The 15,704-nt window shown below is 37.7% G+C and overlaps 1 protein-coding gene across 3 annotated transcripts in view; it reads left to right on the top strand.

Annotated features, from left to right (window-relative positions):
* Positions 1-15,417, top strand: part of ARHGAP10 (Rho GTPase activating protein 10) — a 149,083-nt gene extending 133,666 nt beyond the window's left edge. For all 3 annotated transcript variants that reach the window (XM_054064843.1, XM_054064845.1, XM_054064844.1), the window contains exons 21-23: positions 6,408-6,539; positions 7,999-8,090; positions 15,162-15,417. In XM_054064843.1, the coding sequence (XP_053920818.1) occupies positions 6,408-6,539; positions 7,999-8,090; positions 15,162-15,250 (313 nt within the window). In that variant the 3' untranslated portion in view covers positions 15,251-15,417. The remainder of the gene's footprint in view (positions 1-6,407; positions 6,540-7,998; positions 8,091-15,161) is intronic.
* Positions 15,418-15,704: the final 287 nt, after the last annotated feature.

Genomic DNA, 15,704 nt, shown 5'->3' with positions numbered 1-15,704 from the left:
TACTAGTCTTGAGAATACTGAATTGTCTTAATTCACAAACTTAGGATACCTGCAGTAATTCCAGAATTTCAGAGCAAGGACTAGTTTCACTTCTCTTGACGTTCCATAATCAGGATGGAGATGTTCATCAAGGTCTTTGCTGACTTTCCAGTGGGCCAGAACCATTTATTGGTATGAGGTCAGTCTTATTCAGCCTTTCCTGGAGTGTGGGCTACAGTGGCAGTTCACATCTGATGGATTTAGTGTAGGTTTCCCTTATCATGATGACTGATCCATTGAAAGGTGGATTACAAGTCATATCCTCAAACACTGTGGACTGCCTTATGTCTGTTTTCACGTGACCTCAGAATGAACAAAACCAGCAGAACACTAGGTATTCCCTTGACTCAGTACATGTTGTAATTTATCTTTCTGAAGATCTTTTTCTGATAAGGAAAGATCTGTTACTGTAACTGGCCCATTGTTTTCATGAGATCTATTTCTGCTTACAGTACAATACCCTATGCCAGGGCTTGTCTACAGAGCTTACAGATTTATGGGTTTTCAGAATTGGGTCACAGTCGTCTTTTTTCGGTTGGAAGTCCCCTACATTATCTGCATGATCTTGTCTTCATTCAGATCATGAGAACTAATGTTTTGTTCCTCAGCTCTAGAGTTCATTTTTGGGATCTGAGTCTGCAGGGCTTTTGAGTTTCCTAGGGAGCTGGAGCATAGCAACTTCCAGTGTTTGCTCTGTATGGAGTCATGGTGCAGGATGTGATGTAGCCTTCCTCAAGATGATGTTGCTGTCTGAGTATCTGTTTACCTTATCCTCTTCTCTTTCCCTCTCTCAGCCTTTGGGATTTCGTAACTGGACGGTGTGGAAAACATCCTGTCCCTCAAACCTCTTCACTAAGTATGTATGAGTGGAGGTGCATGACTTGTTAAAGCAGTTGCATTTCTGGGCACAGAATGGTAAGATTCATAGTTTTCAAACTGAATCCAGCCTTGGATACTGCTGTAGCAGCATGTAAGATACTGTCCTGTCTGCCCAAATGCTGAAAGTACTCAAAACCCAGAGGAGAAGTGAGAAGCACCAATGTAAATGACTTCAGGAGTATGCAGGGGACCAGTGGCAGAGGAAACAGTCTTTCATTTCTTTTGCAGTTGTTCTTTATTGATTATCCTGACACTCAAATATTCTATCACCCAGCTCGATGTGTGTGTATACTTCAGTATGGGTATCTTTTTAAATACCCACAGAGGCTTTCAAAATGATGATGAAAGCCATGTTGCGTAGCACCCTGAGCGCCTTTCAAGGTCTTTGTGACCAGACTGGGAAGAAGCTACTCGTTCTTTGTGAAATCTCAGGCTGTTTAAATTCCTGATGAGCAGCCTGATGTTAAAAGAGCCATCAGATGGCAAGGGAGGGCAGAACTAGTAGTGTTCTGCACATAACAGAAGCCTTGGAGATGGTTATTAGGTTTTTTTTTTTTTTAAAACTGCTGAACAAATTCCCATCAGCCTTGCTCTATCTACATCAGTAGACTGCATCTATAGTTGCCTTAATATTGGAATAGTTTCTACTTTCCGGCAATGGTGTGAATTGGCAATTTTATGTAAATGATGAGGGACTTCAGTTTCAGTGTCTTGAAAACTTTTTATAATAGCTAATGTCATCATCTTATTTTATTAAAAGATGATGCTTTAACAGCTGCAGAAGGCACAGTCCAGATATGTAGCAGTGCTCTTTGCTCATTGTGCTTATTTTGCAGTTTGTTTTTATTTCAGCTGCCACCTCTTCAGTGACTCAGCAGTTTGAGAGAGGTTTAGTGGAGCAGGCACTTCTTTTTGTACCCTTTTGTTACACAAGCAAAGCAACAGCCCTCATTTTGCAGCTCCTTTGAAACAAGCATAATATAACTTAGTCATGTGGTTCATACAAAATAGACTTTGCCATCTCCTTGTCTTGCAGGGGGCTTGACAGCAGCACCGCTGTGTGAGCACGGGGTAACGGTGTGTGTGCTCAGAGCAGGGAGAGGTGGGGATGCAACAACTGTGATCAGCTTTTTCCTTTTTTTTTTTTTTTATTCCTTCTCCTCTTTTTCTTTTCTTTCTTCTTCTCTTTGTGTGATTCCAGGGAACACAGCCCCCTCGTTTTTTTTTTTTTTTCTAAAAGGAACAGCAGTATGCTATAAGTTTATACATTTATATACTTCATTTTTGCTTTGTCTGAATTATCTTTTAAAAGCGCTTTAACTTAGACCAGCTGCTGTAGATGTTAGCTTCAGATTTACCAGACTGGCATGAAAGATCATTTCATTAATGTGTTCCTGCTTCACTGAGACTTCACAATCCAAGTTTAACAAAACCTCTGTTTCAGTACTGGCTGATGTGTATAAATGAGTGTTCCAGAATCTTTCATACATGATACATATTTTAAATCTTGGGGTTGAGTTTTGTTTCAGAGGGAACACAGATGAGGAAGTTCTGTCCTCCCGTTTTGTCTCCAGCTTTGCTGCAACTATGACAATTTATAGAATTTTGTCCGTATTTTTCTGCTTCTCAGCCTCACCCGGGCACAGAGTTTTTAATATGCAGGGAGATCGTTGTCTGATGGTGGAGAGTATTGGATTGCATATTGAATCAGAAAATAGCCAACACCTTTTGATATACTGTTGTAGTCTTATAATGAAACCTTTTAAGAACACTTTCGTTATGTCAGCCAGACATTGTGATACAACAGCTGTGGGCCTGCCAAGCCCATCTGTGAAACAACCCTTTTTTTCTCAAGAGTTGCAGTGTAGATTCTTTTCACAGAGTCTCTTCCTTGCTCTCAAGATAAGAGGCTGCTCTTTAGCTGTGTTACCTTAGGAACAAGCCAGATAAACATCCAATAAAATCTTGTTTTCAGGAGTTTGTTTCATAAATATCAGTACAAAATCTCTAGCTTATTTTCAGTGAGGCCATTCCCCCCTCCTCCCAGCATTTGCTATGCCAGACAATAGCATTTTTCCTCGAAGAGAGATGGTAATGTCAGACTTTTTTTCCTCTCCCTTCCCCTTCTCCCCCGGAAATGTATTGCCTTCATTTTAGCCTTCTGGAAAGAGGATTTCTTCAACATACCTTCTTAAAGTTGAGATGCTATATGATAAGTTATGCAATATTTTCTAATATACCATCATCTTGATAAAGCATGCAAAGCCTTATAGCAACGTAACTTTTGTTATCACAAGAATCTTTTTAAGAAAAGAAAATACAATCCAGCTGTTTGTTGCTTACGCACCACAACATTGGAAGTCAATTTTCCTATCGAGTCAAACCTTCTGTTTTAATAATAAAATTAAGTGGTTCTTGAGATAGCCAAGTACAGTAAATAAGACTCTTGAAATTCTAGAATTTGCTTAATATTTAAAGCTATATATATGTATTTTTTTTTTCCTCCTTAACATGGTGAAACTATTGCTGTTGAATTAATGGTTTCCCCCCCTGCTGAATCCAAGAGCATGATCTCTTGCTCAGTAACCAGGAGCGGAAAGTGACAGGCGAGTTCAGGAGCCGTGCTGCAGTACTTTCGCTACAGCTGAAATATATTAAGGAAATTAATCAAAAGGCGGGGGAAGGAACAGCCCAGTGCGCCACGTACCTGCACTTCTGGAGCGTTTTTCCACTAGAACTGTTGGAGTGGCTCAGAATTTGTAGAAAACCTGCCAGGTTTTACAGGCCTTTATATAATGCTGTCTGGTAAAGAACAATGTGGTCTTAATAGTTGATAGATACTCTTCTTGTTGAGTCTGCGAAACTCAAGAAATAAATGTGCCCTGAGATGAGTCTGAACATTATTTCATCTTCTATTCCTTTATTAGCACACTTTTCTTCTTTTGTTTCTTTCCTCTCCAACTCTTGTTGAGAAACCATCTGGTATTATTCCAAATATTCTTATGAATGACTGCTCCTTTCCTGGGTCGGAGGGTATCTTTTGTAGACTGTTCAGAGTAGTATTTTGAAATGATTAATCCTGTGTCTTACACGCAGGTGGAGTGTATTTTTCTAGAGCTGATCAAGTAAGTTGCATAGATTAATACGATGTGTGTTTCAATGAAATATTTAATAAATGGAAGATTTTGTTATTCACTTGTTGAAAACCAAACAACACACATCTGAGGTATGCACTAGAGGAGACCATTTGGTAGAATACTCTTGAATAGTGACTTATTTGAATTAGAGACACTTTAATACTGTTCTGGCAATACGGTTGGAATATTATTTTTCTATTTGCTGTAGTTTTACAGGTTTCAGAAATGAGCCTGACACCTATCTTAGTGTTGGAATTGATTTGAATTGAGTAAATAAATGCCCAAGGAAAATGTTTTTTCTTCCAATACCAGGATTGTTTTAACTATAATAGTTTAGTCCATGCAAGTAGGATACTTTTTTAATTCACTTTTGATGAACATTTGTCTTAGGTTCACCTTCTGTGTTATGCAGTAAAATTAATTCTGCACATCATGTAGATGTGCAGAATGAGGGAAAAATAATCTACTTTCCTGCAAACTTTATAAACTTTACAGCACCATCGAGAATTTTTTTTATCTTCAGTATTTAGAGGAAGCAATACAAATGCTGGTGTTCACTTTTTGTTTTTCTTCTCTGAATGAAGTAACTTTTAGCTGAAGGTTTTTCTTTTACCTGAGGAGGATATAGGAGAAAGTAAAAGTAAAATTCAAGTAAAAGTAAACCCCAAAATTATGTAGGCGCTGTCTTCAAAAGTATGTAGCTATTGAAAGACATACATAATTGTGTAGTGGAAGAATCAGAAACAGGGAAGCAGACTAGATGTAATCTTCCGTAAGTTAGGCATGAACTATGTTTCTAATCAGCACAATCCAGCCTTTCGTTCAGTTTACTACAATGATTCCTTTCTGTATTTGGTAAATGCGATAGTTTTAACAGCAGAGCATGTTTTGATAAACCCTTCTGGTTATGCTTCCAGCACATTTAACTTTCATTTTTATTAGTGGAATTAACTGTGGAATGCTATTTTCATACACTGTGAATTCCAGTTTTTATCCAAATGCTGCCTGATGCAGATCCAAAGGAAAAACTATTGTCTTGTTAAATAAGGAATGTGCCATTAACAATTTTATAGTGTACTAAATTTAAAAATTAATAACCAAAATAAATGTTTGCCTAACTATGTAATTACTAGAATGACTATGAGATTGCTGGCTAGGAAAATCCGTTGATAGGAGTTGAATTTGGTTGTGAAACATGTTCTACAAACCAACAGTAGTGATCCTTTTTTCCTAGAAATTAAAGAGCCCAGTGCACAAGAAGTTTAAAATCAACTACATCTTAGGTTTCTTGCTTTCTTTTATTCATTTACAGTTATAACTGGTGGGATTGTTGATCTCTTTTTTGCTTTTGATCAATCCACTTTGATTAAGTGTGTATTTACACCCCCACAAAAACCTTTTGGACTGGATTCCTGCATTTTGGTGGTACTTTGCAGATTTATGCTAAGAGATTAATCGTGGAATAAGTCAAGCTGATAAAGGCTATATCATGAAGTTCTGTACTTTTGAGTGATGTTTCCTGTTCAGAAGCTGTGTGCGAATTATTTTAATTCTATTTCTGCTTAGAAACTGCCTGGAGTCTAGCTGTTTGTTCCAAAGATAGGCTGACATTAAATGTTTGGACTGTTAGTTGTTTTGTCCGTGCAATGGAAGAAAGGCTTTCTGTGCTAAAATGCTTTGGTTTTTTAAGGTGTAAAATTAGGGACATCCTTTACGTCGTGCAAGACTTTGTGTGTTTTCCAATGACTAAAAGTTTTAACTTTGGCTTCTATTTCTTCTCTTCTTGAGGCAACTATGTATTCAGCCATTAATTTAATACATATTTGATTAGTGTGTTCGTGAGGGCGGCCACTGAGGCGGTATCTATGCAGTTATGCGAATGAGATCTTAATCCGGAGCCAGCATCGTGATCCCGATGTTGGAAGAGCTGCAGCCTCTTTTGAAATCTTCCCAGTCGCACATGCCTTAGTACAGCACTGAGAAGATGTTAAAATAGATTCATCAAAACTTGTAAAGGCAAAGTGGCAGCTCAAATAATAGCCTGCTATATGCAGTTTCATTGTATCTGTCTTTATTAGATAAGGGATGTGGAATTTTGTCTTTTCATTGGTTATGTCATACATCTCGGGTAATTCATCTTAGCTTAGGATGTAGTGCATGTAGGAGAAATGCTTCCAAGGAGAAAATGCAGAATCATACAATGGCCATGTCTGCAAAACCAGCACAATGTTGTTATTCATTTTGAATTTGAGGATCTAACTGCTTATCTAGTGATAAAGATTCAAACATTTTGGTATGAAAAAAGATTTTGATTCACCTTGTTAACTCTGCCTTCAATATATTTCCTCTTAGTCCTAGTCAAAGCCGCCCGTCGATGGTCTCATGGATGAATACTCCATCTGCTAACGCAGCCACCACAACTACTGCACAATCCACTTTCTTCTTCCCTAACCCTACCACTGGGAGTGACAGGGCAGTGGAAAGGTATGATGTGCACTTCAATTTTTGCTGGTTATTCATTTGCCTCCTTTTTTTTTTCTGTGTCTTTTAAAAAATGGCTAACTCTTGTCTTCTACAGTATGGGAATGACTATCTCAAATCAAGGAATGCAACTTTAGTGATTTTGACAGAATAAAAAACCTATCTCCTTTTGTCTTATTTTAACTTTGACCACCTACCTTGTAGAAGGCACCCAGATTGAGTCAGTGGCTTGTTGGTTAATACAAGCAGACTTTGATTTGTGGTCAGTTCGTATTGTTTCTCTACTGCAGTGATTCTCTTACAATGCCTTTAAAAATAAAAATTCTTTATTCTCTGTAGCTACCTATGTCAAATTTAAGTTTCTTAATCTAGCCTTCTTTCCTCTGAAATACTTTCCCATGTCTTTACCTGTCTGTGTGGTTTCATTCTTTTCTTTCACTGTTTTGGCCTGCTTTCCTTCCACCCTGTTTCTACTTCCTTCCATGTTGTTGTCCATCTTTTGAAGTATTTTCACGTTTTCCTTTGAAGGTCTTCACCATCTTAGCTTTTCCTTCAAGTTTTATAATATTTGCTTTTCTAATTAAAGTAGTTGTGTATATTCATAAATTCTTTCCAACACTTGGAAAATTCCATTTCTTGTTACTGGTGCATTTTGCACCAGAACTGCATTGTCTGTTTGACTGCAAGTTCCCTGGCACAGGAAGAATCTTTCTCAATGTTTTATGTGTCGTTGTTGTTGCCTGGGCTCAACAAAAGATGATTTAATGGTGTGGGTGATGTGTCTAAAGAAAGCATCATTGGGCAGCAGCAAACTGTCACTTTGCAAAAGCATGATTAAATAAGATGTGCTGAAAATACTTTTATATTCCAATATCTCTGCTTGTGGTACTTGGAGAAATGAGTACTTTGTAAAAATTTATATTGATGCCTTACTGCTGAGCATCCCGAGAACACCTTTAGAAGACTGCCTGAAATGTTAGAAATCTTACTGCATTTAGGACAAAACGGCATCTTCAGTATTCTGGTAGTGTCGTTTTGTAAACAAATATAAAAAGCAAATTCTGTACAGTGGTAGTGAAATGCTGAACTGTGTGATTAATGAAGAAACATTTCAGAAGACATAATGATGACTAGTCTATAAATTAGGTATAGTATGTTTTGCCTACTATTGATTTCATTGCTGGTTAGCACTTGGCAAAATTTTAACTGAAGTTAAAAGTTCAGGCTAACTATCATAAAAATAAATATGCATAAAGTTGAGAGTATGGTATTCAGAAATACCAACAGTAAGCTGTGAAGCTTCAGCTTTGGCATTTGTGTGTAAGAATTATAAGCCTGTAGTGATGCATGTGAGATTGTGTTTAAAGTTTTAGTTATCTCCAAATGAGAATGGAGAGAGAATGGTTGAGAGTGTCTCCATAAGAGTAAAAAAATCACCACAATTCATAATTTTGTTTTTCAGTGTTACCCAAAGAAAAGCAAGAGCAGTTTATCCATGTGAAGCAGAACACAGCTCTGAATTATCATTTCAGATAGGAGCAATTTTTGAAGATGGTAAGTATTGCTTGAGTAAATACAAAGCAATGAAAAACAAATTGACAAAACTGCTAAAATGGCTTTGGATAAAAATATAAGGCTAGCTGGTATTCTGCCAATGTTGCTGATGACACACAATTGATGACATAAAAGATTTCTGGTATGCAGAATCTACTTAGCGTATACGTGGCACTGTGAGTCAAAGCCTTTGGTTCCTGGTGCATAGGCACTTATTGATCTAATTTTTCAGCAGCATTTAAATGTGTTGTAGTACCAGAAATGGTTGTTCAGCAATAGAGAAAAACATCTTGGCCTAAGAAACTGTATTTTTTTAAATATGAAATATCATTGTAAAATAAAATGTGAGTTTCATTTAAAGAAAAAAAGTATCTGCCTAAAGATTTTCAAGCAAGCAGAGCTCCAGGTAATCACTCCTGGTGATCACTGAAGAGAAAAGAGAGCATTTGTGGATCAAGGGGTGCCTCTAGCGTGTGTACATACTTGTGGAAAAAGGAATATTCACTGACATGCAGAATGAAGGCCTGTGTTTATAAATGTCTATGGACTCAAATAAAGTATTAGATATGAACATACAGAAAATAATGCCTGTGATCAAGACTGTGTTGCTCCTCAGTGAGCTTCCGTGGCCCTACTCTTCAGCAACTGCACAGGGGCTTTAAACTAATAGGAATGGGTTTAGCTTTTAAACCTTTTGCCAATGACTACTGCAATATAAACTCTGAAGATGCAGAAGGTGATTTTAGAGCATAGATTCATCCTTTCACAAGAATGTTTGTGTTATAAGATAATATGGAATGGCTCAACAAGGCCTGGACAGATTCAGCAATTCTTTTTACTTAAATGCAGTTTAATAATTCTAAGCAGAAATTAATCCATAGCAGCAGCACGGTAAGACAGACAAAATATTACATTCATACTAAAACCCAGAAGATTTAAATTTGGCCAAACCTTCATGCAAGTTTTGTGCAGACATAGGGATTCAAAGTGATCTGACAATTACATCCCTGGTTTGTTTGGTTGGTTTTTTTTTTTGAGTATTGAGAGCAGTATTCCAGTCTGTCTAGAGGCTGGGGAGCAGTAAGAGGCATACTGACCTCTACAGAATCTGGCAGTTCTGCAGTGATGCCTGTTTTCTACTTATCCATTGACAGCTTTTAGCTTGCTACCAGCTCAGAAATCTGATATGTGCTTTCCAGAGGGAAAGTGGTATTTAATTCTGCATGACCAAATGCTCTTGGGGATGTACTGCCCCATCATTCAGCTAGCACATGTGAATATCTTTGGTTGGATGTCCAGTAAAGGAGGAGTATTTCAAATTCCCAGGTTACATCCAGCAGGGAAAAGAGAAAACTACACAGACTAAAACAGCTGAAAGACATCAAAGCTCTGGGCATTAAAAAGCTAACTAAATATGTCTTATATTTTTTAGAATGTACCATTAATTCTGTTAGCACTGGATCAAAAGTCTGTGTGGGAAAGTTTCTTTCCTAAATGAAAGTCCTTTTGTCCTGTCCTTCCCAATCCCAGTAGAACATTCCTGCTTTGTTTAATGAGCTGAAGCAAACGGGAAGCTCAGCAGAATCTTAATTTCAATATTTTTTAGCATCTGTAACAACAACAAAATCACAAACACATAAACATCTCCTTCCTCTTTTTGTGATGCTTATTTTAAAGCAGGCAGAGCATAGGTCCTCTGCCTCCTCCCAAACAAGTAAATAGTAAGCCTGGACCAGACTTCACTTCCACTTTTTTTGCAGTGTAAGGTGGTCTGGGGTGCCCACTAGATTCTTCCCTACCAGCACATGCTTTACAAAATTATACTTGGTGCTTCCTGTTAGAGCTGCCTTGCAGGCAAGTCATGTCTGAAAGTTAGGTGGGAAACCTTTTAAAGATGAATTAGCTAAATGATTGCTCTTTTTAAAGTGTCTAACATCAGTTATTTTAATTTAAGCTTTTTAAAACATGACTGATAGGGATCTTCAGCAGACATAAAACTGTGTACAGGAAAAAAAAATCTAGTGTAAGCATAGAAAAGAAGCATTTCTAATGTGGAAGAGCAAAGGATTGTCTGCCTGTTGTGTTGGCATAGGATAAGAAAGTCTTTCAAGAAGCAGTTGCATCTGTGTCACACATTCGTGTGAAAGCAACGTTAAGATTTTTTCTTGTGCAAAAAGATCACTAGAAGCTACAGTAAAGCTGCGATGGTTTTGGTAGCTCAACAACCTCAGTTGAGGTTTTTGAACTAGACAGTTGGATTGTCCAAGAACAAGTATGAAATTCAGCTCTTTGGCAACTGTGGAGGAATCTTTCAACTGTAAGACTTTTTTTTTCCATATCATCATACAAATAAGATTGGAAGCTTGGGAAAAGGTTGTTTGGATTGTGTTTTGAAAACCTAATTGCAATGAGAAAGATCACATTTCCTTATATTCCACTAATTTATTCCACGGGATCCTGGTTATTCTATAGGCATTGTCCTTGTGCTGCAGGGCACAAGGCAGCCTGTGGATTGGCAGAAAAAGGAGGAGAGTGTGCAAGTAATAGGGCAGTAACTGGATGTGTGTAATAACTTAATGGTTATTCCATAATGGTTCCCAGTAGGTTATGTCATGTATGGCTTTGTCAGTATTCTCATAAAAATGCAGACCAGTTTCCATATTTGAAACCTCTGAAATGCCTTCACATAGGACTTTACTTTTTGCACAGGCACCCGTGTGTCTGTGCTGGGATCAGATTCCAGTGAATCAATTCAAGTTCCTTAGTTACTCAATTTAAATTCCCATATGCCCTAATAAAGCCCCCAAATGAGAAATTAAAGTAATAATACATCAATTCTGCAGCTCTACCAATAACCTTAACTATCAAAGTGACAACGCATCAATCAAGTTGACATACAGCTAGTATCAACCATTAAAAGTAACTGTTAAATTAATGTCTACTAAAAAGTGCTGCTTCCATTAGTGAAGGTTTTATCCATTTCTCCTTTCTCTATGCTGCCTGTCTCACTTTTCTAATCCTGTCTTTTTCACCTCTCACTGTTTGTTTGTTGAGTTTTTTCTTTTCTCTTCCCTGCTTTGTGTCCTGTTTTTCACTTCTCTTCCCTGTTGTTCTTCTGTTTTGTCTCTCTTGGTCCACAGTTGTTGATTGCAACAGTTTTCTCTTAATGTGTTGTTATCCTGGATGAATCTTTCTGGCTGGTCTAGCCTGAGACAGGATAATGGCATTTAGTGCAGTAGCCTTGCACCTGTCATAGCTGCTAAATGTAATATTGGTGCAAGAAGGTAAGAGTTTTACCTTTACTCTCATCTCCATTTCCTGTTTCTAAATGGGGGTAAAAAAAATGTGTTTGGGCTGATGAGGTTAGATTTACTAATATTAAATTAAGCTTTACATCACCTGATAGAAATCTGTATAGAATCTGAACATTTGCACATTCAGGTGTTTCCAATATTGCATGTGCATTGTGCTGCCCCAAATCCCACAGTCTTTCCATTAAAGTATTGTAGAATATAAACGCTAAGGTGCCATCTGGTAAGTTAAAAAGAAAAGGCAAAGTTTTCTAGTTAATTGAATTGTGTAAGGAAATGAATAATGCAATCTGAACAATAACCACTGGATTTTTTTTTTAAAAAAATCTTCAATTCAATTTACCCGAGGCTGTGCCAATATTTTTATTTCCCAGTTGCTACAGGCTATATTATTGACAGCACGTAACAATATAATTCAAGTGGTTAGAGGCAGAACTTGAGAATTTGCAGCTGGATAAGGGCACATATGGGAAGAAGCAGAGTATGATCTGAGATTGAGAGACATATGCTGACTGTATATTTTGTTGTTGTTGTTGTTGAAGCAGATATTCCCAATAATCATGGAAAGAATAATCAGACTGCCTGGCATTGAAACCTTGCCAGCCTTGGAGCCAAGTACTATTAAATTTCTGGTTCTTGAAAGAGACTGCTTAGAAATAAGAAAATGGGAAGTTCACTAGGGAGAAGTGTTTTAGATAGGGTAAATGGTGTTTACACAACAAAATTCTTTGGCACTATTGCTTGCAGGAAGGCTTCCTGAAAACTTGTCAAGATAGTTCTCAGCAAAGCTTTTTACAATTTTTAAAAACAGATTTTTGGGGAGAGAAAATATGGGGAAAACTGAGAAAGTGTTTTGTTATAGTAATTTTCCTTAGGAAAGGTATGGCACTGATCATCTCTACCAAGCATAGCAGGAACACACAAAGTGTTCATGTAGCCGTTGTCATCCCTCTCTGTGTTTCATAGCATAACAAAGTGCCAGTCTTAGTTAATGTCCCTGAGTTTGACTCCAAGGCACTCTCTGAGGCTTCTGGACTGTCTTTCTTCATGGTACTGACAAATGAAGGATTTACATCAAAGAGAAGTAGTACTCCCAAAATACTCTATTGTGCTGTATGTGTGCTGAAGTAGTTCTTTTGCTGAGGTAAAAGTGTGGATGAAGCTACTGTTCACCTTTTGTCTGTGGATTTCAAAGCATTTGGAAACATTCATGTGCATCAATTATCTCTATTTTACACCTGGAGAGACTGAGAGTACAGGCTGTGGATCTCCTTTTCGGATACCTCAATGCCATTTGGAGGTAGTTATCTCAAACTACTGCTGAAAGTTATGATTGCTCACCAATAAAAAGGACCAAATGGGCACTACCAAAATCCTAAAGACTTTGCTAAAAGTGTAAAAAGTAACTGAAGGCAGCTTGACCGTAACCAGTCTGACTTTGTTCCTGCCAACAGTGTTGTGGAAGCCAGGGTCTCTGTAAGCAAAATGTTAAAATGGAACTAATACCACTGTAGAAAGGAGTCTTGGTCTCATTTGTAGTCAAGATCCGTGAAAATTTTGAGCTGCCAAAGCAGAACAAAGTCTGCTTGTAGCATTGGGTCTCTGGGAAGAGCTGCTTGCAAATTCTGTGTGTTTGCAGTTAGATGATCATAATATTGGCAATATTGAAGCTATTTCCTTTGGAGAATACAGGAAAGTAAGAAGAAATGCTGCAAGTGCCAAGTTGACCTTATTGCGTTTCTTGATTAGAAAAAATCAGAAAAGCTTTTACTTAGATATCTGATTGCAAGTTGAAAGTCTGTTGCTTTTGTTTGCCCATTTGAGCTGGTGTGATTGTTTCCATAGTACTTGCCATCGTTAGTGATGGGTCGGACATTTTCCTTCTCTACATTGTGACTTCACTGGAGTGAGACAGCTGAAATAGCTTTGCAGAAGGTATTGAGGAAGCTGCCATCATGCTCTGGGCTCTCAACTTTGCTGTTATTTCCACTCTCCTAAGAAGTGATGGCTTTTGGTGATGGTTCTTTGATTGGTCTTGTTGTGCAGTCTTGCTGCACTTGTTAAACCTTGCTGAAAATATTTAATTTTTAGTTCTCTGCTCTGTATCTTTTACACTACAAGTATTTTCCCCTCCTGCCCCTAGCCAACATTAGAGTTAATCCTATGGGATGCTTGGTCCAGTAATGAGTTGTAGTTTTAAGGCCAAACGTGTGGTTTCTGAAGCAAGGTATTTTTTAATGAGGCAGGCCTGAGAAAGTGCTAAGAACTGTAATCATTGTTGACAGAGAAGGAATGACAGAAAGGGGACACTACAGAACATCTCTATTTTTTTCAGAAATAGCCTATGTCCTGGGTTTGAGGAGCTGTGTATGATAGCAAAATGTCTTTTGCGTAGTAAAGTGTTTTATATTTTAAATGAATGCTGTTGTACTTTGTTTGTACTTTGGAAATGGATTATCAGAGGAAACAGGATTGTTGGAGCGTAAAGTAGCTTTACATTTGGTCAGCTTTCCTATTAATATCATTTGCCTACAGAAAAAGTCAGTGACATACGTGGTATTTTAACCCTTCTTGTGTAAGGTTATTTGAATGGAGGCAGAAGTGTTGCCCAATACGACAGTCGCTACTGCTGCTAAATATTAAGAATTATTTCTTGGTGTGTTTCTTTAAAAAAGACCAGTCTCTAGAAGTGGTGATCTTACATGTATAATCTCAGTGCTAATTCTTTCCTTGGTCTTCAGAGTCTACAAGAAGCTTCTGCTAACAAATAACAAGAGCTATGTAACCCATATGTGTGATATTTAATTTCCCAGGCACAGGGCTTTGTTGTAACCATGCACGTCCAGTCTTCTGGGGTGAAAATGGTATTTGTCACTCAAGTCCAATTGCTCGGCCATTGTGCATTATCTCTGAACATGCTGCAGTGTGCAGAGTTTAGTATTACCTTATCAAACTTGCTTAGAAAAATACTTCTTTGGAAATTGTTGTTGTGTTGACCAAAGTGATTCAGCATAGTTTGAGCATTTCCTCCTCTGGTAAGTAGGAATGAGGTGAAATGAAATTTCTATGTGATCCTCTCAGGTGAGGGCTACGCTTATTTTAAACAGGCCTTTGATTTATAGACACTCCTGTGTAAGTAATACCTGTCATCTCCCTAAGGTAAAGTGAGGTCGAGCTCCAGAGGACAAGTAGAAATTTCCTACTTGCAGGTTTTCCGGCTGTTTTTTCTTCCTGATCTGTCTTTTTTTATTTTTTTTGGAGTTCATTTCCTGTGATACAGATGTGCCTGCTGGGCATGGGAGCCTTCAGGGAGAGGTTTGGCTGCCTGCTAGAGCTGCTGGCGGGTTTGCTTCCAGATTCATCACCTCTGCTCAAGACAGGTTTTTGGTCTTGCATCAACCCCCGCTACTGAAATTGTTTCTCCGCTGTTTGATATGAGTTCTAACTTCTCCCAAGGGCATCTAGAATTTCCATTTTATAAACCTGTCCTAAGTTCCATTAATAGTTTCCTTAAGAAAGTCTCCTGCACCTATGAGCTATTTCATCATGTGTATTTTGCAGAAGATAGTTCAAGCATCTATATTATGCAAGTATTTAAGCTAAGTTAATAATTCTCTTCATCTTTCCTAGCCAGATTATTAAAACTAGTCATTGCAAAAGCCTTGATGTTTTTATGGATCCTTCACATGGTGTCGTGGAGCTAAAAGTAATAATTTGAGCATGTAAAGATGCAGTAATTTTTTTTCTTTTTCTTTTGCAGTGCAATTTTCCAGAGAACCAGGATGGCTAGAGGGCACGCTAAATGGCAAGAGAGGACTTATTCCACAAAATTATGTTCAGTTTTTATAGCTTTGTGTATTGAATGCCAAGAAAGGTGTACATGGTATCCATGGATTTTTGTTATAGTCACTTCTCTCTTCTTTTGTGACTGCTTTTAATCAACGAAGAGCCTGATTATGGGTTGAAGATTCTAATCTGTGTAAAGACATTAAGCATTGCCAAATATGAATTACAAAAAATAAGATTCTTTAAAGGATTGGGGGCGGGGGGGGGGGGGAGATGACAAAAAACAGGGATGGAAGGATAGGTGAAATTTTTAATCGAGTGCTTTTTTCAGTTGTAAAGAGCAGTAGTCATATGTTTGTTTGCAAGATAACTAGCATTTTAAGTCAAATATTTGGTTGATCTGTGACTCAACTATCAGTTGAAGAAGTTTTTTATAAACTTAGTGTCCTGAATATTATGCATCAATAACCAGCACTTTTTAACAGAATGTTTTTTGGCTTTGGAAAATATTGTTGGA

The sequence above is a fragment of the Cuculus canorus genome, chromosome 4, assembly GCF_017976375.1.
Source record: "Cuculus canorus isolate bCucCan1 chromosome 4, bCucCan1.pri, whole genome shotgun sequence".
Classification (NCBI taxonomy): domain Eukaryota; kingdom Metazoa; phylum Chordata; class Aves; order Cuculiformes; family Cuculidae; genus Cuculus; species Cuculus canorus.
The sequence above is the reverse complement of the archived record's forward strand: the minus strand, read 5'-3'. Positions and strand labels throughout refer to the sequence as shown.